The sequence below is a fragment of the Pleurodeles waltl genome, chromosome 4_2 (assembly GCF_031143425.1).
Source record: "Pleurodeles waltl isolate 20211129_DDA chromosome 4_2, aPleWal1.hap1.20221129, whole genome shotgun sequence".
In the NCBI taxonomy this organism is placed as follows: domain Eukaryota; kingdom Metazoa; phylum Chordata; class Amphibia; order Caudata; family Salamandridae; genus Pleurodeles; species Pleurodeles waltl.
The window spans coordinates 926,586,758-926,611,954 of NC_090443.1; the positions used below are offsets into that span (position 1 = coordinate 926,586,758).

Consider the following 25,197-nt stretch of genomic DNA (forward strand, 5'->3'; position numbering starts at 1 on the left):
GGTGCTGCCTGCTTCTGTGAGGGCTCTCGGAGTTGCTGAGCGCCCCCTGTCTCTTCCTCCAAGGGGCGACATCTTGGTCCTTCCTGGTCCCCAGCAGCACCCAAAAACCTCTACCGCGACCCTTGCAGCTAGCAAGGCTTGTTTGCGGTATTTCTGCGTGGAAACACTTCTGCAACCTTCAGCACGCCGGGGGACATCTTCCATCCAAAGGAGAAGTTCCTAGCTCTCTTCATTGTTGCAGAATCCTAGGCTTCTTCCATCCGGAGGCAGTCTTCTTGCACCTTCATCTGGGGTTTCCTGGGCTCCTGCCCCCCCTGGACACTATTGCGACTCTTGGACTTGGTCCCTTTGCCTTGCAGGTCCTCAGGTCCAGGAATCCATCTTCAATGCTTTGCTGGTGTTTGTGGTTCTTGCAGAATCCCCCTATCACAACTATTGTGTCCTTTTTCAGGTAAAGGGGTACTTTACTCTTACTTTTCAGGGTCCTGGGGTGGGGTATCTTGGACACCCTGACTGTTTTCTTACAGTCCCAGCGACCCTCTACAAGCTCCCATAGGTCTGGGGTCCATTCGTGATTCGCATTCGACTTTTGGAGTATATGGTTTGTGTTGCCCCTAGACCTATGTTCACCTATTGCATCCTGTTGTAATTCTACACTGTTTGCATTACTTTTCTTACTATTACTTACCTGTTTTGGGTTTGTGTACATATAACTTGTGTATATTACTTACCTTCTTACTGAGGGTACTCACTGAGATACTTGTGGCATATTGTCATAAAAATAAAGTACTTTTATTTTTAGTAACTCTGAGTATTGTGTTTTCTTGTGATATTGTGCTATATGATATAAGTGGTATAGTAGGAGCTTTGCATGTCTCCTAGCTTAGCCTAAGCTTTGCCATAGCTACCTCTATCAGCCTAAGCTGCTAGAAACACCTCTATTCTACTAAGAAGGGATAACTGGACCTGGCACAGGGTGTAAGCACCACAAGGTACCCACTATAAGCCAGGCCAGCCTCCTACATGACTGTCTAGAGTGAATACACAAGTAGCCCAAATGTCATCCTGACCTAGACATGTATTCCACAAACAGGCAGAGGCAACAAATGGTTAAACAAGAAAATGCCCACTTTCTAGAAGTGGCATTTTCAAACTTACAATTTAAAAACCAACTTCACCAGAAGATCTATTTTTAAATTGTGAGTTCAGAGGCCCCAAACTCCATATCTCTATCTGTTCCCAATGGGATACTACACTTAAAAGATATTTCAAGGCAATCTCTGGGTTACCCTAAGAAAGAGATAGCCCTTGCAATCCTGAAAACAGAATTTAGCAGTATTTCACTATCAGGAGATGTAAAACACACCAGTACATGCCTTACCTTTTAAATACACTGCACCCCACCCATGGGGCTGCTCTAGGGATGACTTACTTGTAGTAAAAGGGAAGGTTTGGGCCTGGCAAGTGGGTGCACTTGCTAGGTCGAACTGGCAGTTTAAAACTGCAGTGGCAGGTCTGAGACATGTTTACAGGGCTACTCATGTGGGTGCCACAATCAGTGCTGCAGGTCCAGTAGTAGCATTTGATTTACAGGCCGTGGGCACACATGATGCACTACGCTAGGGACTTACTAGTAAATTAAATATGCCAATCATGGATGAACCAATCACCAATACCATTTAGACAGAGAGAGCTTTCACTTGAGCACTGGTCAGCAGTTGTAAAGTGTCCAGAGTACTAAAGCCAGCAAAAGCAAAATTCAGCTCAGGGTCAAAAACAGGAGGTCAGAAGCACAAAGACGGGGAAACCCTGCAAAAAGGGCCATTTCCAACACATACATTACAAAATAGGACCAAAAACAGTTGATCAAGATATTTTTCCTAAATTACCAATATGGACAGTTATTTTGTAGCTGTACCTTAAGATTTCTACTGCTATCAACATGCCATTACTTCTTTCAGAAAGTATAATTTTTCCTTTCAGTGTTTTTAGTTTTTTATTTTAAAAACACAACCTTTTTGTTTTAACTTTTTTTCCTTTTCATTGTCAAAGCTATAATATGGTCTTCTAAATAAATATCATTCCGCAAAGGTCTTTGTCCTCTGCATGCTTAATAAATTCAGGATGTCATATTTGATCAAATATGCAACAACCGCAGTGATGAATGAGGTCAGCAACTGATTTGATAAATACAGGAGTTATTTGAAAACTATTTTGCAAGACATTAAGTTTTTCAATTAATTGTGCTTTTTTTTTTTTTACTGGTGCACTGTAAAACATGTAGCAGCATCTAAATTTTATGTTTCATTCACTCCCTTAATTTCTTCTCTCGAGGCAGTGGTAAGAGGGCTGATGTCCAGAACAAACACCTGAGCAAAGGACAGGAGTCAGCTGTAAGACTGCCTAGCACCATCTGGGGATGGATGTCTAAGACATATTGAAGATCTACACCCAAAAAACACTGCCCATGCTGACTGCCAACGAAACATGAACAGGGCAAGAATGTACCTCAGCAGTCAACCTAAACAGCTTAATCCCCCAAGTGGTTTAGCTGCACCACAGCCGTAGGACTTCACAATGACACCATCTTCAACTTCATAACACATCACATATCAAAAGAGGCGCCATTTGTCACAGCATCACCATGCCTCGGTAAGGAAAAGATTTTTTCAGTAAAACGTGCTGCAGAACAGCCATGCAAGCACTGATACTATTCCCCCTCAAGGGGTGCACAACCCAGCTTGTCAAAATTCCAGATTCACATCTGACAACCACTTGTACTCAGTTTTTCATGCCGTCAGCAGCCGAGGAAGGGTCTTAGGAAGTTTGACAGAATCTTACCTACCCTCCAATAATTTAAACTCTCTCCACCATCTTTCATCAGTCACAAAACAGTACACTTGAGCATCCCACCACATTTACCAAGCAGATTTCTGCTTGGCTCCAAAGCACTCAGTGCTGGAACTCCATGACCCAAGAGACACAAAAATGCAGAAAGAATATTAGGTATCAAGTTTGATCTTGATAAGCACCGTACAAAGATCCCCAAAACACCCTTGCTCCTGCACTTTTAGAGGAAAATCAAGATCCTGTTCTGTAAGCAACAACTCGTCCATATGTAATCCACTAGATTAAAGGCCACATCTGCTAAACCACTTCACTCTGCCACAATCCCCAGCCTCATCCACATACTGTGTACTCAGCCCATTCTACCTCATCCTTTCTACAGCACTGCAATGCTAATTAGCTAGTTTCATGCTACATAATTTCACCTTAAAAGAAACCCACAGATTAAACAATTAGCAAAGCTGAAACAAGATTTGTATTGCAAGCATGACTCCCATTTTGATGTATGCATATGTACTCTTCTGGGCTGCTGAATTAACCACCTTTACAGCTTCCGAGTAGGTGTTTTTTGATCTCCCAAAGCTACGCAAACGTCTTTAAAGAAACATGTGCTGATACAAGTCTGAAAGTAACATGGTGGTGAAAAATCCCACAATTCAGCAGGAATAGCTCTAATGAAAATATCAGAAGACGGATCATCTCAATGTTTGCAGTCCAGCGAGGATTTTTTTTTCAATTTTTTTACCATGAAGACCACATTATTACAATAGTATTGTACACAATTCTACTTAACAAAGTTTTGTAACGTGGAATACATTTTTTTTTCCAAAACTTTTTACTTAAAATATAGGTGAAGTTGGTCCCCAAAAAACCTAACAGTTTAAAAACAGAGTTTATACACAATGGAGGATACAAGTACACCATGTGCATCTCTTACACGTGAGGACAGCTGATGAAGTATGCAGAGAAATAATACAATACAGCATAAAAAGTGAAGTATTTCAAAGCAATGCTTCCTCCGCACAAAAAGGCAGAGATTTAGTATCTGCTTTGTCATCCAAGTTAATCCAGGGACCCTAAAGCAGCAGTCTTTGTGTATCACAACAAAATAAGTTAAATACTAGCAGTGACACCCCTATTAATATCCGTTAGTTGAGCAGAGAAAGATATGAGAAAGACAGAAGGCAAATATTGTAAAAGACAAGTGCTTTTTGCCAAACCTGCAAGTGCTCTATGCCATTCTCCTCCCCACAAAATAAAGACTAACGATTCATTGCACACAAACAGGGGAGGGGGTGTTCTTTGCAGGGGAGGGGCCATAGGCAGAGTCACATAGGTTTTGTTTACTTTAAGTGAGACTTTGTTTTGAAGTGTGATTGGATTGCTAGCTTTAAAAAAAAAAATATATATATATATATATATATATATATATATTTCAAGCAATACAACATATATTCCTTGGACTCTCTGCATACCCACTATGTGTAAGATACTGATGACGCCATTTAAGAGGTACCTCCATCAAGACACTGCTGATGTACAGGATGTCATAACTTGAAGCTATGGCACTATAACCACAAAACACCCACAGCTGACCTTATTTCTCTGCATATCAATGGTGTTTTTTTGTCTTCAACGCAGAAATAGGATTACTGGAGTAGACCACAAAGTCACTGGATGCAGTCTTTCCTATGTATACCTTACAATTACATTAGCAATTCATTCTGTGCAGCTGATGCTAGAATTGCCTGATGAAGAATGGCCAGATATTTGACATGAGAAACTCCATGCCCTTCGATTACCCCTTCTGAACAACAGACAAGTCTTGTACTACAGGAGCGTGTGGATATTTTGATGCACGCACAGAGTTTCGTCAAATTAAAGGTTTGCTACCAAATTCATTAAAACTGCACAGTTGATTAAGACAGTAATTTCATAGCAACATTTGTTGAACAAACCTGACAATCAGCTAACATACACAGCCGTCTCTAATAAGTCACACTGATACATAATAAAAGTTTAAAAAAAATAATAATTCGACAGTTAAAAAAAAAAAAAAAAAGTTGACTAGTTCTAGTTGCAGCTTTCGGAGATTTCAGCACAATTCCTAGGTAATCTTCCAGCGTGGAGTTAACCTTCTTTGTCGAAAATAATCTGCACTGCAGCAAACACCTGAAAACAAGAACATGAATTAAATGCTGTTTGTAAGCAGCAATAAGCACTAGCAAAGCCTAAACCCGGGCTCGTTTTAGGTGTGTGTGTGTTCCTGTTTTAATGGTTGTATGTTGTTTTGTCTGAATGCACTAACACGACGCACACATTCAGACAATACCTAAGGGTTTACATAAAACATTCTCCATTCAGCCGGTTTACAGCTTCAATAAAAGTTATGCTTTATTTCCGTACTTGTTTACAGTGTGTGACAGTCAGTTCTCCTTTATGTAGATTCAATTTGAAAACTTATCACTCCGCATTAAGGGTACATAATAAAACACAATTGTCCTATGTTTAAAAGTCTATGAAAAGTATTTTCTTAATTTTTTTATTAAAAATCACAGCTTTGTTAAGTAGAAGTACAAACAGGTATTTTTATTAATAAAGCACCCTCGTGCTTCTAGAAGAGGTTGCTAGTATACTCGATGCTATAAAGCGTTTATGCTTGTTGCTTACAAATCACAGTTCAGAATAGAAACAGATCTAGTGGTGTAGGCAATTAAAAAGAATTACTTATTAATACAATTGCAAGCTTGTACCTTTTGTTACTTCTAACTCATTTGGTTCGTTTCAGTACGTTTTGGGAGGACGCACAGCTTTTGACCAGTTAAACACTCCCTTTAGATCTTTATATGAATCAGGACCTGCCCGAAAAGACTTCTACAGAAACAACAGTATAAATGTATTTTTCTGCATATGGAGGAAGATCCTACATTAAGCATTTCTCAACAATACATAAAACTATCCAATGTGTGATGAGACAAGTAAACAGTACTTAAAGTGCAATTTCAAATTCCTAGGATTTCCAGATTGTGGCGGGGGAAGAAAAAAAAAAAAAAAGTGTCAACATTCCTAATCTGATTACAAATCTGATAACTGACAAAAAAGGAGAGGGAATGAGGGAGCACTACATCCTGATAGAAAACCAAGCTTGTATAGCTTTAGCCCCCTGCTTACTCTTGCAAGCAGATTTAATAATTAACAATACTGATAAAAGGCCAATGTTATCCAACTCCTGAAATTGCCTATCCACTTAAGATATGAAAATAACACTAATTTTGTAGACAAGGTGGATTTTCTGGACCATTAATTGACAACATCAAACTAACTGAGTTATTTCAACAAATTAGACTGGTTAGTAATATTTGTCAGCACCCACTCTCCTCTGGCAAAACACTACCATTTGCTCCTCTATAGTTATCTACTGTTTTTTTCCTGGCAACCTGAATGACTGCAAAATTTCCCATTTAGTGGCCCGACCACTTGAAAGCAACTATTTAATGAAGTTCTTGGTTTGCGGGTGGAGGAAACTGCATTCATTGTGACACGAGGTGATTTTAGAAGAGGAGAGGAGCAAACTACTACCTATTCCAGAGTCAGTAGATGTGAATACCATACAAGGTGGTGGCACTACAGAGCCACCATTATCATCCTGCATGAATGGCTATTACACAATTTGATTATTGAAGTGCACAGCTGACAAAAATCCAACAACGTGTATGCTCTTTACAAGAGAGAAAACAACCGCCTCCCACAGAGAATTACATTATTCAATGTCCAGGATAAATTCCCATAGCCATCCATTAATGCCCTTCCAGCAGAAGTTTAGACTGAATGTCAAAGAGGACTTAAAAAACAGCTGGGTACATGATGCAGCCCAATAAGTGTCTGATTCTCTGTTGTGGGCACTTGCTACGTGGGGTATCAGAGGAAATGTTCAAACCAAGTCCACATTTTCAATAAGAAAACAAGTTACTTACCTGTAACTACAGTTATCCAGTATTGGTATCTTTCATAAATTTACATGCTTGAATCGAGTCCCACGGTACATAAAATAGCAATAATTAACAAATACATTTTTTTTCCTATAGACTATAATAGAAATACCAGCCACTCATATAGCCTATCCAAGTCCTTTCGTGAAAAGGACCCAAACCTGCCTGCTGGCCAATCAGGCACCAACACTCTCCAGAGAAGCTCCTTCCCTCAGATTTTCCAGCATGAGAGTGAAAAGATTATAACCTGAGAGAAAATGCGAGCGTCTAAGGGGAGGAGGGTGGGTCGCATGTGAATTTATGAAAGATACCAATACTGGATAACTGTAGTTACAGGTAAGTAACTTGTTTTCTTATCCAGTATTGGATCTTTCATAAATTCACATGCTTGAATCTGAATAGCCAGCAGTACTGCTGATAAACATTATACTTGCAGTGGATGGAGGGTGCGTGCATAGAAATCCTTTACAACCTGTATCAAATAGCTAGCTCATAAATCTTGTATTATGAACTTCAAACAAATATACATAAATCTATGTACATATACACATATATACTGAACATCCATATATACATATAACTGCATACATACATATATAAAAGCATGTCAAAGTATACTGCATAGCAGTTATGGACTATTTGCATATCAAACAGTTTCTACACAACCAAGGAAAGGTCTCACCTTAATGAAAGAGATGACGTAGAACAGCTTGTCCAACTAGAGAGTCAGTTCTCTGCGAGGACTCCAAACAATAGTGCTGCGTAAAGGAATGCGTAGTCTTCCATGTTGCAGCTTGGCATATCTTATCCAGGGCAATACCCTGAAACAAAGCAGCCGATGTGGAGACTGCTCTCGTGGAGTGAGCTCTATGGCGCCTAGTCAACAGTTTTCCTGCTCTGGTGTGACAGAACTGAATTGTGGAGGAACTCCACCAGGCTATAGTGGCCTTGGTGACCCCTGTTCCTTGTCGTCCAAGAGAATAAGATACCAAGAGCTGATCTGATTTCCTGATTTGTTTGGTACTTTGAAGGTAAAATTTGAGGCATCTTTTGATGTCCAAAGAATGCAGAATTTTTTCAGTGATTGTGGTTGGATTTAGAAAAAAGGTTCGTAGTATCACGGGCTCATTGAGATGAAATGAAGATGGCACCCTCTGAATGTATCTGGGGTTGGTCCTGAGCATAACGAAGTAATCCGAAAAAAACAGAAAAGGTTCTTTAGTAGTAAAAGCCTGTATATCACTGACTCTCCTGGTGGAAGTGAGAGCAAGCAGGGTTCCCACCTTCCATGTGATGTACTTGAGTCAACCCTTTGAATAGGTTCGAAAGGACCTTTCATGAGCTGGGACAGGACTATATTGAGATGCCACTCTATGTCAGAGGTAGACGCACCGGAGGGAAAGTGCGGTGGACGATGGCTGAGGAAATCATGCCCAGAAGTGACTTGAACAGTCGCACTGAAACAAACTCTTTTGTGGAAATTCTGACAGCTAAGTTGATTAGTTTCTGCTGCCGTGCCGGAGTGAGGTATGCTTTGTTCTTGATAGTGTCTAATTCTGCACCCAGGAAGACTCTTCTGCATGAGGGAAGTATGACCGACTTCTGTAGATTTACTGTTAGCCCCAAACTGCGGAATAACTTCTAGCAAGTTTTTTCTGCCCTGGAGGCTAGTAGTGGAGAGGGAGCTTTTATGAGCCAGTCGTCCAGGTATGGAAACACCTGGAAACCCCTGCTGCGGAGAAAAGCCGGTCTCAGACCAGATGGGAGAACTTTGAACTGATAATGGGCACCGGCTACAGTAAAGCGGAGATATTTGTGATGTTTCCGATTCATTGGTAAGTGGAAAAAAGATCCTGGAGATCCATTGTTGTCATAAAATCTCCAGGATTGAGAAGGCGCAGGATATCAGACAGCGTGATCATCCGAAAAGATTGTTTCCGAAGGAACTTGTTGAGTTTCCTGAGATCTAGTATCGGTCTCAATTCCCATGACTACTTCTTTATCAGGAAGAAACAGGAATAGAACCAAAGACCTCTTTGCTGAACTAGAACTTTTTCTATAGCTCCCTTGGCAAGCATAAGGAATACTTCCTGCTGAAGCAGACGAAGATGGAACGGTCTGGATGTTCTTGGTGGATGATGCAGTGGTTTTTGTATGAATTCCAGGGTATGACCTCTTGTCACTATTTCTAACACCCATCTGTCTGATGTTATGTTCTTCCACTCCTGGATGTAATTGGAGATGTTTGATCCTATTTGTTGATAGTGTGAACATTGGGGAAGCATAGCCGGTGCCTGGTGAAGATCATTGCTTTCTGGGTTGATCTCTGTTTTGTGAACCCCGTCTTCTCTTTCCTCCCTGTCTGGCGTATGAGGCCGTTGATGGTTGCCTATACTGCTGTAGATAGGACGGCCTGTATTGGGGTTGCTGGTACTGCCTGTGAAAGGAACCTCGAAATAAGGTAAAGCCTCTTCCTCTTGCCCCCTGAAAGGGCTGTTTCCGGTACTGCAGGGTACCTAGGGACTTGGCAGTGTCTGTGTCGGTCTTGATGGCCTGCAGGGCGTCATCTACGTGCTTGCCAAAGAAAGATTCCCCATCGTAAGGCATGTCAAGAATTCTTGACTGCACTTCCGGTCTGAAAGATGTGGCCTTGAGCCAACCTTGGCGACGTAACACCGCGGCACCGGCCAGCTGACGAAAGCCGGTGGAGGCTATATCTAGAGCGCAGTCGATTATCTCCTCCGACGTACGCTCACCTTCTTGAAGGATCTTCCGTGCCTCTGCTTGCTTGCTTGCTTTCAGGGATGAGATCAATGAAAGGTTGCATATCCGACCACATTTGCAGGTCATAACGACCCAGGATTGCCAAGGAATATGCTGCTCAACAGTAATTGCTGACACGGGGGAGAATCTTTTGCCCACATTATCTAATCTCCTTCCTTCTCTGCCTGGAGGAGTAGAGATATGCGTCGACAGGTTCTTAGAACGCCTTTGAGCCGCTTGCCAAATAACAGAGTCCCGCTTTGGGTAACCAGTGAGACATGCCGGAGAGTCCTGAGTTGCCTTGTATTTCTTGTCCAACTTTTGTGGCACTGGTGGGACTGTTGCCGGGTTGAGCATGATCTTGGAACCCTCGCTCCATATAAAGTCAATAATGGGAATGGACCGTACAGACTTCCTTGACTGTTCCTTAAAATCATGGAGGAAGCATTTCGACTGAGAAACAGATGTTGGAAGGTGGAAGCTTGCGGCAGCCCTGTCCATTAGATTGTGGAAACCACCTATATCCTCGGGTGGAGAATCTGAAGGGCGAGGAGGTGGTGGAGAAGGAGTGGGGGCTAAGTAGTCACCCCATTCCTGAGTGGGATGCTGCGGGGTAGATATCTCTCCTTCTTCCTCTTCCTCTTCTTCCCCTGAAGTGGAACCTTCATCTCCAGGGGGGGGCAACTAAAACGGAATGAGGTGTCATCCTGGGAGTGGCTGGAGGTGGAGGGACGTTTCTTGGTGTAGCAGGAGAAGCTGGCGGTGTTGGTTGATCTTCTGCTGTAACTGGGAACCTCCTCCTATAATCCTGCAACATTGATTGCAAGTCCTGGATTAAGGAGGCAGGCATCTGTATAGAGTCTCTTGGCTGAGGTGGTTGGTAATAGTGTTCTTGATGTGAGTAATATGGTTGGTATTGATCATACTCATCATCGTCGTCCTCTTCCTGGTATTTAACATGTAACTGTAATGGGCTGTGCGCATCTCTAAATGGACCCTCATCCGATTCCTCCACGTCCAGTAGATGACTGGGTAATAAGGTTGACACTTTGCTTGGTGACGTGTCTGTAGGATAAATGATATTGACCATGGCCCGAAGATCAGGAGACCTGGAAGAGGTAGGAATAGCCTCTAACTGTCTCACAGGCACCAATGGCATAGTAGATGGTGTCAATGATGATGGTGCTGTCGACGGTATTGTTATCAGGGATGATTTTTCCATTGACGACGGTCTCGTCGACGATGGTGTAGACGGTGGCCTCGTCGACGGTTAGATAGCCAACGACACTGTTGTCGTTGGCGTTGTAGTCGACGGGGCTTTCGCTGACAATGTTATCAACGACAATGTTGTCGTCAACTAAGGAGTTTATGTTGTTAACAACGCACTCCTTTCTGGAATCCTCGTCGACGGAGGTTTGATAGAGGAAATAGGAGCCCTTACCGTTGACGTCAAGGTAGTCGTCGCCGACGATGGCCTCATCGACGAGGTGGTGGAGGAGACGGGAGATGTAAACACCGTCGTCGTCACGGTCGCCGACAGTGGTGTCGTCGTCGACTTAATTTTAATGGTTACCTTTCTAGAGGTAGAAGGCTCAGAGGAAGGAGAAAGACAGTACAACTCCTTCTTTTGACGAGGAGAGGATGGCTCAGAAGAAATTGAAGTCTGTAAGCCTTTTCCATGATGTGATTTCTGCCTCTTTCTAGATCTTTCTGCCTGGCCCAGGTCCTCAGATTTGGACCTTTTGTGTGACCTTTCTGACCCACTCTCCTCACCTGAAGTACAGGATTTTGCCTGTAACCATGTCAGGAGTCTACCCTCACGGTCTCTGAGGGTTTTTGTGTAGAAAGTATGACATATCTTGCAGTCCTTCACCTGGTGTTGTGGGAAGAGGCAATACAAGCAGTCCTTATGTGGATCGTCCACATGGAACCTTTTCTTTCCACAGGTCTTGCACGGGCGGAAAAGGACTAGAAGAATCTGACATTTTTAGAGTTCTCTGAGAGAAAATGCTTCTGAAGAAGTAGAAAAACTGAGCAGAGCTCAGGGAGACTCCCTTCACACGACGTGCGGTAGAAAATCTGAGGGAAGGAGCTTCTCTGGAGAGTGTTCTAGAGGGTGCTGGTGCCTGATTGGCCAGCAGGCAGGTTTGGGTCCTTTTCACAAAAGGACTTGGATAGGCTATATGAGTGGCTGGTATTTCCATTATAGCCTACAGGAAAAACATTTTTATTTGTTAATTATTGCTATTTTATGTACCGTGGGACTCCCACTTCGACGACGGGGATGATTCAAGCATGTGAATTTATGAAGGATCCAATACTGGATAAATGAGTGACATCAGTTCTGTATTCTAAAACATCAATACCATTTTATTTATGGAAATTAGTACTCCTCTTTTGGATGGAAAGGGACTAGGGCAATCACAGCCACAAAAAACAAATTACTTTCAGACCACTTTAGAGCAGCAACTCTTAACCATTTTACTTCTGTGGACCCCAATGAATCATTAACAGAATCTGGAAACCCCACTGAATCATTGAGGAAGCTGTGGACCCCAGTATAAGCAATTTCTACCATTTCAACTTCTAAACAATAAACAAAAATACAGAAACAAGTAAACATGAAACAAATACACAAATTATTAAGTATTTTATTTAATTCATTAACAAATAGAGAATAAACTGTTTTGTTTATTTTAATGGGAAGGTTGAAGCATTTTCTATATTCGGTTTTTAATTCTAAAAGAGGAAGCAAGATGTTAAGCTCTAGCACATCGCTGTTTGTTTGTTTTTGCTCCTAATCCATGCTCTTTTTTTGGCAGTGCTTACATTGTTTTTTTATGTACAATTTAGACAGTCGCTGACACCCCTGAAAAGAAGTACAGACATCTAGGGGTCTGTGGACCACAGGTTAAGAACCAGTGCTTTAGACCATAGTCTTTAGACCTCAAGGAAACATGCTGTTGCTTGCCACCCAGGGTCTGTGACTACTGCCCTATGTTTCTAAAGGCAGAGTAAAATCTTCTCCCTCACGTTCAACTCTCAAACCCATAATCTATTTCACTCAGTGGGTGATATGCTGCTTCAGGAGAGAATCTATCAGGAACAAATACTGTAGAAATGTTTTTTTGTGCCCTTCTGGTAACATGACACACCGGATTGCATCTGGCACTCCCCAGTGTGCAGACTGGAAAAGGACTTGCCCATAATAGGGTGTAGGAAGTTGGCTCTGTATGTGCTATTTCAAAGTAAGGAATAGCATGCACAGAGTCCAAGGGTTCCCCTTAGAGGTAAAATAGTGGTAAAAATAGATAATACTAATGCTCTATTTTGTGGTAGTGTGGTCGAGCAGTAGGCTTATCCAAGGAGTAGTGTTAAGCATTTGTTGTACATACACATAGACAATAAATGAGGAACACACACTCAGAGACAAATCCAGCCAATAGGTTTTGTTATAGAAAAATATCTTTTCTTAGTTTATTTTAAGAACCACAGGTTCAAATTCTACATGTAATATCTCATTCGAAAGGTATTGCAGGTAAGTACTTTAGGAACTTTAAAGCATAAAAATTGCATGTATACTTTACAAGTTATTCACCAATAGCTGTTTTAAAAGTGGACACTTAGTGCAATTTTCACAGTTCCTAGGGGAGGTAAGTATTTGTTAGTTTTACCAGGTAAGTAAGGCACTTACAGGGCTTAGTTCTTGGTCCAAGGTAGCCCACCGTTGGGGGTTCAGAGCAACCCCAAAGTCACCACACCAGCAGCTCAGGGCCGGTCAGGTGCAGAGTTCAAAGTGGTGCCCAAAACACATAGGCTAGAATGGAGAGAAGGGGGTGCCCCGGTTCCGGTCTGCTTGCAGGTAAGTACCCGCGTCTTCGGAGGGCAGACCAGGGGGGTTTTGTAGGGCACCGGGGGGGGACACAAGTCCACACAGAAATTTCACCCTCAGCAGCGCGGGGGCGGCCGGGTGCAGTGTAGAAACCAGCGTCGGGTTTTCAATGTTAGTCTATGAGAGATCTCGGGATCTCTTCAGCGCTGCCGGCAGGCAAGGGGGGGATTCCTCGGGGAAACCTCCACTTGGGCAAGGGAGAGGGACTCCTGGGGGTCACTTCTCCAGTGAAAGTCCGGTCCTTCAGGTCCTGGGGGCTGCGGGTGCAGGGTCTCTCCCAGGCGTCGGGACTTTAGGTTCAAAGAGTCGCGGTCAGGGGAAGCCTCGGGATTCCCTCTGCAGGCGGCGCTGTGGGGGCTCAGGGGGGACAGGTTTTGGTACTCACAGTATCAGAGTAGTCCTGGGGTCCCTCCTGAGGTGTTGGATCGCCACCAGCCGAGTCGGGGTCGCCGGGTGCAGTGTTGCAAGTCTCACGCTTCTTGCGGGGAGCTTGCAGGGTTCTTTAAAGCTGCTGGAAACAAAGTTGCAGCTTTTCTTGGAGCAGGTCCGCTGTCCTCGGGAGTTTCTTGTCTTTTCGAAGCAGGGGCAGTCCTCAGAGGATGTCGAGGTCGCTGGTCCCTTTGGAAGGCGTCGCTGGAGCAGGATCTTTGGAAGGCAGGAGACAGGCCGGTGAGTTTCTGGAGCCAAGGCAGTTGTCGTCTTCTGGTCTTCCGCTGCAGGGGTTTTCAGCTAGGCAGTGCTTCTTCTTGTAGTTGCAGGAATCTAATCGTCTAGGGTTCAGGGTAGCCCTTAAATACTAAATTTAAGGGCGTGTTTAGGTCTGGGGGGTTAGTAGCCAATGGCTACTAGCCCTGAGGGTGGGTACACCCTCTTTGTGCCTCCTCCCAAGGGGAGGGGGTCACAATCCTAACCCTATTGGGGGAATCCTCCATCTGCAAGATGGAGGATTTCTAAAAGTTAGAGTCACCTCAGCTCAGGACACCTTAGGGGCTGTCCTGACTGGCCAGTGACTCCTCCTTGTTATTCTCATTATTTTCTCCGGCCTTGCCGCCAAAAGTGGGGCCTGGCCGGAGGGGGCGGGCAACTCCACTAGCTGGAGTGTCCTGCTGGGTTGGCACAAAGGAGGTGAGCCTTTGAGGCTCACCGCCAGGTGTGACAATTCCTGCCTGGGAGAGGTGTTAGCATCTCCACCCAGTGCAGGCTTTGTTACTGGCCTCAGAGTGACAAAGGCACTCTCCCCATGGGGCCAGCAACATGTCTCGGTTTGTGGCAGGCTGCTAAAACTAGTCAGCCTACACAGATAGTCGGTTAAGTTTCAGGGGGCACCTCTAAGGTGCCCTCTGTGGTGTATTTTACAATAAAATGTACACTGGCATCAGTGTGCATTTATTGTGCTGAGAAGTTTGATACCAAACTTCCCAGTTTTCAGTGTAGCCATTATGGTGCTGTGGAGTTCGTGTTTGACAGACTCCCAGACCATATACTCTTATGGCTACCCTGCACTTACAATGTCTAAGGTTTTGTTTTAGACACTGTAGGGGTACCATGCTCATGCACTGGTACCCTCACCTATGGTATAGTGCACCCTGCCTTAGGGCTGTAAGGCCTGCTAGAGGGGTGTCTTACCTATACTGCATAGGCAGTGAGAGGCTGGCATGGCACCCTGAGGGGAGTGCCATGTCGACTTACTCGTTTTGTCTTCACTAGCACACACAAGCTGGCAAGCAGGGTGTCTGTGCTGAGTGAGAGGTCTCCAGGGTGGCATAAGACATGCTGCAGCCCTTAGAGACCTTCCTTGGCATCAGGGCCCTTGGTACTAGAAGTACCAGTTACAAGGGACTTATCTGGATGCCAGGGTCTGCCAATTGTGGATACAAAAGTACAGGTTAGGGAAAGAACACTGGTGCTGGGGCCTGGTTAGCAGGCCTCAGCACACTTTCAATTGTAAACATAGCATCAGCAAAGGCAAAAAGTCAGGGGGCAACCATGCCAAGGAGGCATTTCCTTACATAGGGCAATCGGGTCAAAGCCTTCTAAACACACCAAGCAGCAGGGTGGTCTTGTGTATGAAAATGCCTCTCAACAGAGCCAGTAAACAACTCAAAGATAACAAGTAATTCCCTTTCTAAGTCAAGAAGGGCCAGTGTGGACATGGCTGGATTCACAGAGAGGCAAAGATCAAAAGTCGTGGTGATGGCCTAGTTAGGTTGAAGTGAAAATACCTACTGGTGGAAAAGACTGGAGTCCAACAGTCATCCAAGCGGGGACTGATGCGAGTTGAATGGATTCTACTGTAGCCATGTACTTTGTAAAGAACAGAGCTAAGTTTAAATACAAGGGACCCACTCTATTGCTTTTCAAACGACTCCCCTGACACCAAAGAATCCTATAGTACCACCACTGCTGTGTCACAGAGCTTTGCTTGTGGTTATCAGTACTCCCACAAAATAGCTACTCACTGATTAGCTAATGTTTAGAACAAATGTGAACAGTTGCAAATAACAGGGTTCTTAAGCCGCTACTGTTGATAGATATTCTGTGAGAGTTTTACAGTCAATAGAAATTTTGAATGGGGATTGATCCAACCTAGGCTGGCCATATTGCTGTTTTCCAGTATAAACGAGATGATGTTGTTTATACAGCCTACCTGCTTTTATAACTGCATAAAAGCTGAAGCAAAACCCTTACAGCATGTCTCACCTCTGAAGGATACTCACTCTGTGGTACCAAACATGAACACCTACTCCATTTTTGCAAAGAAAGCACCAGACTTCACATTCCAGTAGAAACAGCGGAGAGGACATTGAGAGGCACCTGCCAATCTAAATTCATGCCCCCAAAGAACGAACCTAGGTGTACTTAGTGTCTCACGTCCAGTGGGACAGACTGCATGACTGTAGTCCACACTGGTGCTACTAAACTTTGGGATTTAATTTTGCCTATTGGAACCCACTGCTGCAAAAGAGAAGTCTCCTCACTGATGAAGTTTAGAAAACTTACACAAACTGCGAGGTTTACTAGCTCACAGTTTGTGTTTCAACCAGCTCCAGAAAATCTATGATCGCCCTTTACAAAACTGCTACAGTCCAAGTGAAAAACAGAGAGCAATGGACCTTCACGTGGATTAGTACAGATTATGAATCTACATCACACAATTATTTAACCGGTGCTAGGATAGGAAAAGGAGGATCCACAAGCCTGTCCTGCATTTCCAATGAGAGCAATGTGCAGGCAGCGCTGAAAATATGATACATTACAGGATGATTACATGAAAACATTAGGACAAATCCACAAACTCAGAGGAAGATATTTCAGATGTGCAACAGCAGTCCAAAACAGCCTTGATGTAGTGGGAAACAAATAGGCTGCCATACTGGGAGGTATGCAAGACATTGTTCCATCTGCCCTCTTTTCTGGAGGGCAAAAATGGAAGCAGAAGAACTACTGCGAGGCCACTTACAGCGCAAATGTCTTCAAGCGTCAACCGTTCTTTCACACTCAGTGGATTGTATAAGTGAAATGTAATTTGAAAATTGCATTTGCTATAAGAAGTGCTTCAATTAGCAGCGATTTAGATCCAGCATATATAATGATTTCATTTGATTCACTCAGCAGATTAATTTACCTCTTTCACGAGTTATATTTTTTCATTTGTACACTTAATTATACCGGTATTTTCCTTAGGGCTGCCTGCCTATATATTTCTTTTTGCGCTAGTACATAGCTCTCCATGGTGTCAGTTTTAAATCCATAGGCCAAGCAATTATGCATGACAGCAAAGAAAATATTTAATTTGACCCATCCATCTGGTACCTACTGATAAATAGTGCACCTGCACAACTAAAAGTGCTAACCCAAATATTATGCCCCAACATCGTGGCGCTCGAGGTTCAGAAGCAGTGCCACGTGGTCTGGTACATTACTGGGAACAAATAAGCATACAAGTGGGGTTTCTTTGGTCTACATTAATTCCTGTTAAGAGTTTAAAGACTATAATAAATAATTAGGACATCAGGGGTATGCTTACTTTAATCCTATGTTCTCTGAAACAAGTCACCCAGCGAGAACATTACAGTATTAAATACCAAACAAACAAAATTAAACAAAACAAGCTGCAATTCTCAGTGTACTACACATGTTCTCTTTCAGTGTGGTATGAGTAGTAGAACATTTAATAGAAATAAATGGTGAAATTTAGTGCCACCCGGACTCATAACAGTAAACCAAAATGTAAATATACTTCACAAAACAAACGGCACAAATATGGGGGAGTACTCCAGTATCAGTAAAATGGTTTAAAACTAACATTTCTTGCAGTTTTGTTTCATTTCAATAGCCCCCATATCCCCCCAAGTGATGTTAGGAAGTAAAAGATCAAACTTGCCTCATCCACTGATTTGGAAGCATCCACCTTCTTGACTTTCCCGTTCTTTTCGTATTGGTCAATTATGGGCTTTGTTGACTGCAGATAGGTTTGGATTCTACAGACAAAATAATATTCGGTTAGAAAACGGAGAGCACATGGGATGTTACTGCTAGGCATTTAAGCTATTGGTTTACCTCTTTACTAGGCTTTCTCGATTGTCGTCAGTCCTTCCACTGCTCTTTCCTCGCTCCAGACAACGCTCTATACAGGTCTGGCAACAAACAGAAAAAGTTTTTTTTTTGTATAAGACGATTCATGCCATAGCCAGTACAGAAGTCAAACTTGCATCAAATATTAATAACACCTTTAAACTTGAAAACAGCACGAATTAAAGTTATTTATTTTTATTTTTTTTAAATGAGATGCTCCTATTATTTTACAAGCAACTCAATTCTAGTAAACAACCAGTAAAAATTAATATAACGCAGTTAATATTTGGATGCACCAGGGTATTTTTTTTTTGCTTTTAAAGCAACCTTTTGCCATTTGTTTTAACAAAGAAAAGTTGAACATCCAAACGAATGACATACAATATAGATAATAGTGGAGAAAATGCTGAGGAGCATGTAGAATAGAAGGAATAAAAGGATCCCTGCAGCCCTCAACTGTACAATTCCACGCTGCAGACCTGCTCAGATTCTCAACCAAAACAACTACTGACTTAGACCGCTTTTCAATGCACACACACTTAAAATCGTCTGTCATGTCTTTGTTCAATATAGTTGCTTCACTGGTAATCAGAGTCTTGAAGGCCATGGGGGCTTGGTATGAACTTTCGGGCCCTAAACGAGGGTGGGGGCTTTGTAGCTCAATACCAGCTGCTGTTTGACCAGAACTGCAGCATATATATCAGCATGTGTGGGAATCAATGTAATAATTCGGATGGGAATCAGTGGGAAGAGGATCCTAGTCAGAGGTATTTAATAGTAGGCACACAGCTAAGTGACCACAATGATTTAGGGGGCAAACATTAAATCAGCATCAATGGTAAATCCAAGGTCCTGGGCTGCCTTTAGGCAGGTTGTGTAGCCAAAGTATGCAAAATTGTGAATAGGAGGCTAGAAAACATTACCTTCGAGTAAATGCTATAAATTAAAATGCAAAACGAAATTCAAGCCACCTGCTTTTGTTTTTAAAGATGTTGCATGGTTTGAGAAGGAATTCTCAAAACCCAAAATAATTGGTTTCATGGACATTAATATTATCTAAAAAGATAAGCGGTTTCTAGATCATATGCACGTTTTCACCCTTTTCCTTAAGTTTCACATGTTTTTAGAAATTATAAGTGAGCAGTTTCAATGTTATAATACTCCAGTGATTATCGCCCTGCTCATAAGATGGTTAATAAATTAACCCATCTGCTGAGAATCACAACCCTTCAACTTGTTACCTGAAAAATTCTCTGCCGGGAAAGTCCAACCATCACACGGGTTAGGGTAAAGCGACCCACCCAAAGTGTGGGGGGGGGGGGGGGGGGGGGGGGGGGGGGGGGGGGGAGAGGGGGGCATGGCCCGTTAGGGGTCGGGGCCTCCAAGGCCCAGCACTCCCCCTTTTCGCGCCGGAGGTGCTCAGGGCTGGCCGGACTTCCGCCCACACGCCTCACGAGGCGTGGGGGTGAAAGTACAGCAGGGAGCTATACGTTGGTTTCGCATAGGCTTCTGGCCAGATCCAGCCGCCGCAATCAGGTGGGGGGCTATTTAAGAGCCCCCCCAAGAAGGCTCGAACTTCTTTACCTGTTGCGGGGATGGGTGGGTGCGGGGCCCGCGTTTGACAGCGCTTCCTTTTTCGATGGTTCCTGCCTTTTTGGATTCCCCTTTAGGTCGTTAGCCGGAGCTGGTGAGGCGGTCGGGGTGCCTTGCCGCTCGTCCTTGGGATCTGCAATCGTAGTCGGAGCTAAGCAGGAGGAGCCAGCGAAGCGGTTGTGGTGTTTGGCATTCGCCTTGGTTGGGGAGGAATTGTAAGTATACACGTGCTCAGCTCGGCATTTGGGCAGGATCTGATTCACGCGCTGCTTGTTTGCTGGGGCGCGTCTAAAGCTGCGTGGGGTTAACTTATCGCGCAGCTGAGCTTCTGTTTGCGCTCAGCTCGGAGTTTGGGCAGGATTTGTAAACACGCGCTGCTTGTTTGCTGGGGCGCGTCTAAAGCTGCCTGGGGGTTAACTTATCGCGCAGCTGAGTTTCTGTGCTCCGGTCGCCGTGATTGTGAGCTAGGTTTTTTAGCGCGTTTCCTGGCGCGCCGCATGTTTTTGTAGAGGGCGTGTACGGCTGCTTAATTTTTGTTGTGCGCGCTGGTTCTAATACTTGAGCGCGGGGTGTCTATGCTGTGCCGCTTTCGTGGTCCCACATGGTAGGACCTTTGGGGAATTTTGGTTCCCCCCACTTTTGTAATAAAAACGGGGCAACTTCTGCCACATCTTGGTGTCCAGTGAGGTCGCGCGCACGGGACCTGCTTTTGGGGCTCCAGTTATACCGGCATGCAAGGCAGCTTAAAGTGAAGATTTGCAGCACTGTGTTTTTGTGGGACAAGAATCAATGATAATCCCCTTGTTGCGTGGAACAGCGGCAAGGTGCGGGTGTCCCGGCTTGCTGGGCCTCATATTGTGCATAACTAACACTGAAGTAAGCGTGTTTCTGGGCCCTTGGTTGTGAGAGGGGTCCAGCGGATTGCCACTAATGTGTTGCGCGCTGGTGTTCATACTGGGGGGCATACAGTGTTTTAATTGCATTTGTCATTGATTTATTACGTGTTAGTTGTGGCACTTGCCTTGAGAGTCACGCGTTGTGTGATAACCATTGTTAAGTTGCTGACTACTTGCAATTCAGCCAAGGGTGGTGTGTAGCCTGTGTGGTTGCACTAATTGTCAGACTGTCCTTGGCAGGGCTAAGGATTTAAGGCTTGTAACTCTCATGATCAGTTTTGATTAACTGTGTTTATATCATCTTATTTACAGGGTCATCAACAACACATTTAAAAAAAAAAAAAAAAAAAAAAAACTTTAATTTCAGCTGTAGGGTAGTTGTTAGTGAGTGCATTTCATCAGGCCACCAAAGAAGGCTAGCGCTCCAAAGGGGAGGGATCCTGAGTTATCCCAGTTAAGATTGGTTTTGGAGAAGTGGGGGAGCGATGATGCGGTCGGTGGTAACGAGACTTCAGTTAACGAAGTTAGTGGGGATAGGAGCAACCGCCCAAAGCGGTCCCATGAAGCTCCCAGAGCTGCTTTCCCCTGTCAAGCGTAGGAGGAATGGGAAAACGCCCCCCCCCCAAGCAGGCTCCCCCGCAGTGGTTAGTCCCCCAGCGCAGATTGCCCTGCCTGAGTCTCCAAACCTCGTCGCAGCCCCCGTGCCTCAGGGCCTAAGTGAAGGCACCCCCATGACACCGGCTCCGGGTCTAGAAGGGGTTTTGGCTGATATCTGTAAATCTTTGGCCTCCTTGGCACCTACAACGCAGACAGGGGTCCCTCCCGTCCCTTTACCCAGGGTAGCTTCGCCTGCAGCATTGCCTTTACCCTCACCTACCCCCCAGGCTCCCGAGCATCAGGCGCAGGTACAGGATCCATCCAGGCAGGCGTTACTAGAGGTGTCTAGGTTATTAGCCAGTATTAATGCCCCAGCTAACCACCCGCCCCCGCCTACAAACCCGTATGGGTCAAATGATTCCCTGCAGAATTCACTAAAGGAACTGAAATGCCAGGTAGACGAGCTGGTGGCCGCACATACCTCAAACTCTCCGCAGGCATCATTTATCAGCCCGAGTGTCATCCAGTCACCGGGCACAGTACTCGCCTCACCCCCCATAGTTCCAAACATATTACCTAATACCATCAAAGTTCCGGGCCAGGATAATTCTGCAAAGGAAGGGACAACTGATGCTTTACTTTCCAGACCAGGTAAGCTGGCAGCACACGTTAGTGCAGAGGTAAAAGAAAAGATTTGGAAGGGGGAATTTGTGGACATCTTTAGTTAATTAGGGCAAAGAGGCAGGAGGTTGAGGCGAAAGATAGAGAACCTAAGTCATCCTCCTCTGGGGACAGGAAGCCCAAAGTAGAGGAGAATATTACAAACTGGTTATTTGGTTTTAACGTAGTCATGTCAGTTTTGTTGGAGAAAAAAAAACGGAGTTGGGCACCTCTTTGACTTACAATGCAAATAAAATATTTAAGGCCCAGCACAGCTATGGGTGGTTTGCTTGGTTGGAATATGACAGGGATTTTCGCTGGGCTAAGGTAGAAGATCCATCCATTGGCTGGGATCAAATTGAGGTTAATGTTTGGCTGGAATGCGTTAATAACAAGGTCTCTGGGAGGCAGCCCTTTCGGTCGCAAGTGTCAGGCGAGAAGAAGGGTTCCTGTTGGGCGTTCAATAGGAAGGTGTGTTCGCGTCCCGCTGGATCCTTCAAGTTCAGGCACAACTGTTCCTTTTGTGGGCACCCTTCCCATCCAGAATTTAAATGTATCAAGAAGTCTAAAGAAAAAGGTAGAGATCCAAGTAAGCCCTCTAACTGACCGCCCCCTGCCGTCCCCTATTAAAATGGACACATTGCTCCCGTGGTTACAGGCTTACCCTGCGTCAGATTCTGCAAAGATACTTCTCCATGGTTTTTCCTTTGGTTTCAGGATTCCTGCCTTTAATGTCTCGCCAGTGAATCATTGTAAGAACTTAATCTCCGCATCGCAGAACTCGTCTGTGGTGGCCAGGAAGCTGGCAAAAGAACGTGCACTTGGCAGGCTAGCGGGCCCCTTCCGAGGCCCGCCTTTAGCAGGCTTTGTGTGTTCCCCTTTGGGAGTGGTTCCTAAGAGGGAGCCAGGGCAATTCAGGCTGATCCACAATTTGTCTGCCCCTCGGGGGTCATCTGTAAATGATGCCATTGATCCTCAGCTTTGCTCGGTCCACTATGCATCGGTTGACAACGCATTGGAAAAAGTAAGGGCGTTAGGCCATGGGGCTTTGTTAGCAAAAACCGACACTGAGTCAGCCTTCAGACTTCTTCCTGTTCACCCCGAGGATTATCACCTATTGGGTTTTCAATTCCAGGGGGAGTACTTCTATGATAAATGCATGCCCATGGGTTGTAGTATATCATGCAGCTATTTTGAACAGTTCAGCACTTTCTCCAGTGGGTTTTTTCACTTCGCACTGGTCACCGCGACATCATTCATTACTTGGATGACTTCCTAGTCTTGGGCCCCCCTGGATCTGAAAAATGCGGGTGGGCTCTCCAGGCGTTGATCGCAATGTTTGAGGAATTCGGGTTCCCTTTGGCCCCAGAAAAAACGGCCAGACCCTCTACTTGAATCACCTTCCTGGGGATCGAGACTGATTCTGTGGCCGGGGAGTGTTGCTTGCCTCAGGATAAGTTGCTGGTATTCAGGGAGTCCATTCATACAATGTTGTCACAGAGGAAAGTTACCCTCCACCAGCTCCAGGTGCTGGTGGGCAAGCTGAATTTCGCACTGAGGATAATTCCTATGGCCCACCCCTTTTCTAGATCGATCGTTCAGTCAATGGCCGGGCTGACAGAAAAACATCACCACATTCTTGTCTTGGGAGGTTAGGGAGGATTTAAGGTTGTGGGAGGTTTTTCTGAAAGATTTCAATGGGGCTGTCATTTGGCCTCACCAGGCGGTTTCCAGCCCTACGCTGGGCCTGTACACTGATTCTGCAGGTAGCATAGGTTTTGGCGCAATATTGTGGCGCAGGCTGACTGGCCAGATGAATGGGTCAGCCGGGGTTGGACAAAGAACATAGCTTTTCTAGAATTATTCCCTATTGTTGTGGCTGTCAATATTTGGGAGGAAGAATTGAAGAACAGTGTTGTAATATTTTGGTCTGACAACATGGCGATAGTAGAAGTCATTAACCGCCAATGGGCTTCATGCCCTCTGGTCCTACACCTTTTACAACGCCTTATTTTGTCTTGTCTGCAACACAACATTACGTTCAGGGCTAAACACGTGCCTGGGGTTCATAACGCAGCTGACGCCCTGTCTCGCTCATTAAAGCAGGATTTTCCGCAGTATCACCCCTGGGCGAAGGAGAAGATGACAGAGTTCCCAGAATTTCTGTGGAGAATTGGTGCCCGCCCTCCCAGATTTAGTAGCAACATCTCTAGTACCACGCACTAGGAGAGTATATGAGAACGATTTCTACCACTACAGGCAGTTCTTACGGGCGCAGCATATTTCCGAAATATTCGCGGAGTCCACAGTTTGCGCATTCCTGCAGCATTTAAAAAACATGAGGCGCTTTGTGTCTTGTGCTAAGGCTTACCTGGCGGCGATACGTTTTTTCGCGAGAATCAGAAACTTAGAGGCACCTTTGAACACCTTTATTATAAAGCGGGCTCTGGCGAGTTGGGCCAGGGTGGCCCATGTTAGCATAGATTCGAGGCGCCCAGTAACTGCTCCCCTGCTGGAGAATCTTTTGCGCGCACTCCCAGCCGTCTGCTCCTCAAAGGCTGAGTCAGCTTTATTTTCTGCAGCATTCGCGGTGGCCTTCTACGGGGGCCTTCCGCATCAGCGAATTGGTGGGCTCCTCCAGGGGCGACCTCGCAGGTGGGTTGCAGTGGGGAGATGTGACAGTCAGCGCTGGGTCCCTATCTATAGTCCTGTGCAAGTCAAAAACGGGTCAGCTAACTCTTAAAGGGCCCCCACATGTTTCACAAGGACCAGGTGCATCTATCAGATGCGGGGACTGATCAATTCATCCATGACATGTGGTTTTTTGCTCGTAGTCTTTTTATGGGTGGGGAGGGCGAAGGACCTTTTGGGCCCTGGTCGCCCTCATGGTGGAAATTGAGATATAAAAGACTAGAAACAACAGGGGGGTCCTCAAGGTTGGGCCCCTGGGAGGACACCTGGGATATGATCCTGAAGTTCTGAGCCAACCAGCGGATTTACACACCAGATCAAGGGGTAAGGGAGCTCAGATCACCGGGGGGGTTGACGGGGGGGCATGGGGCTCCAGCTCTTGGTCGCCCCGTTACACCCCGAGTCTGATTGGTGTTTGGAAAGGGGGGGGGGGGGGGGGCGGAACCAGGAGCATGAGGACAAGGTACAGTGTAGTCAGGGTAACCGCCCCTCCTATGGATACAGGTGAGATATGGGTCACTTGTGTGGTCCAATGGTGGTTCAGGACAGGAAGGGATCCTGTCAGAAATGATTTATGGTCACTAATTCTCATGACGTGTAAATATGGTAAATGTTTGTGGAATGAATATCCTTTACACTTGTTTATGACTATTCTTGCTATAAAGATGAAAAGATGTTTTAAATAAAATCCACT

At 44.8% G+C, this 25,197-nt stretch overlaps 1 protein-coding gene across 1 annotated transcript in view; it reads right to left on the minus strand.

Annotated features, from left to right (window-relative positions):
• Positions 1–3,304: 3,304 nt before the first annotated feature.
• CMPK1 (cytidine/uridine monophosphate kinase 1) overlaps positions 3,305–25,197 on the minus strand; it is an 87,360-nt gene continuing 65,467 nt past the window's right edge. Inside the window, exons 4-6 of the mRNA XM_069232711.1 lie at positions 18,052–18,128; positions 17,876–17,972; positions 3,305–5,019 (exon numbers count right to left, since the gene is read on the minus strand). Coding sequence (XP_069088812.1) covers positions 4,978–5,019; positions 17,876–17,972; positions 18,052–18,128 — 216 coding nt within the window. The 3' untranslated portion in view covers positions 3,305–4,977. The remainder of the gene's footprint in view (positions 5,020–17,875; positions 17,973–18,051; positions 18,129–25,197) is intronic.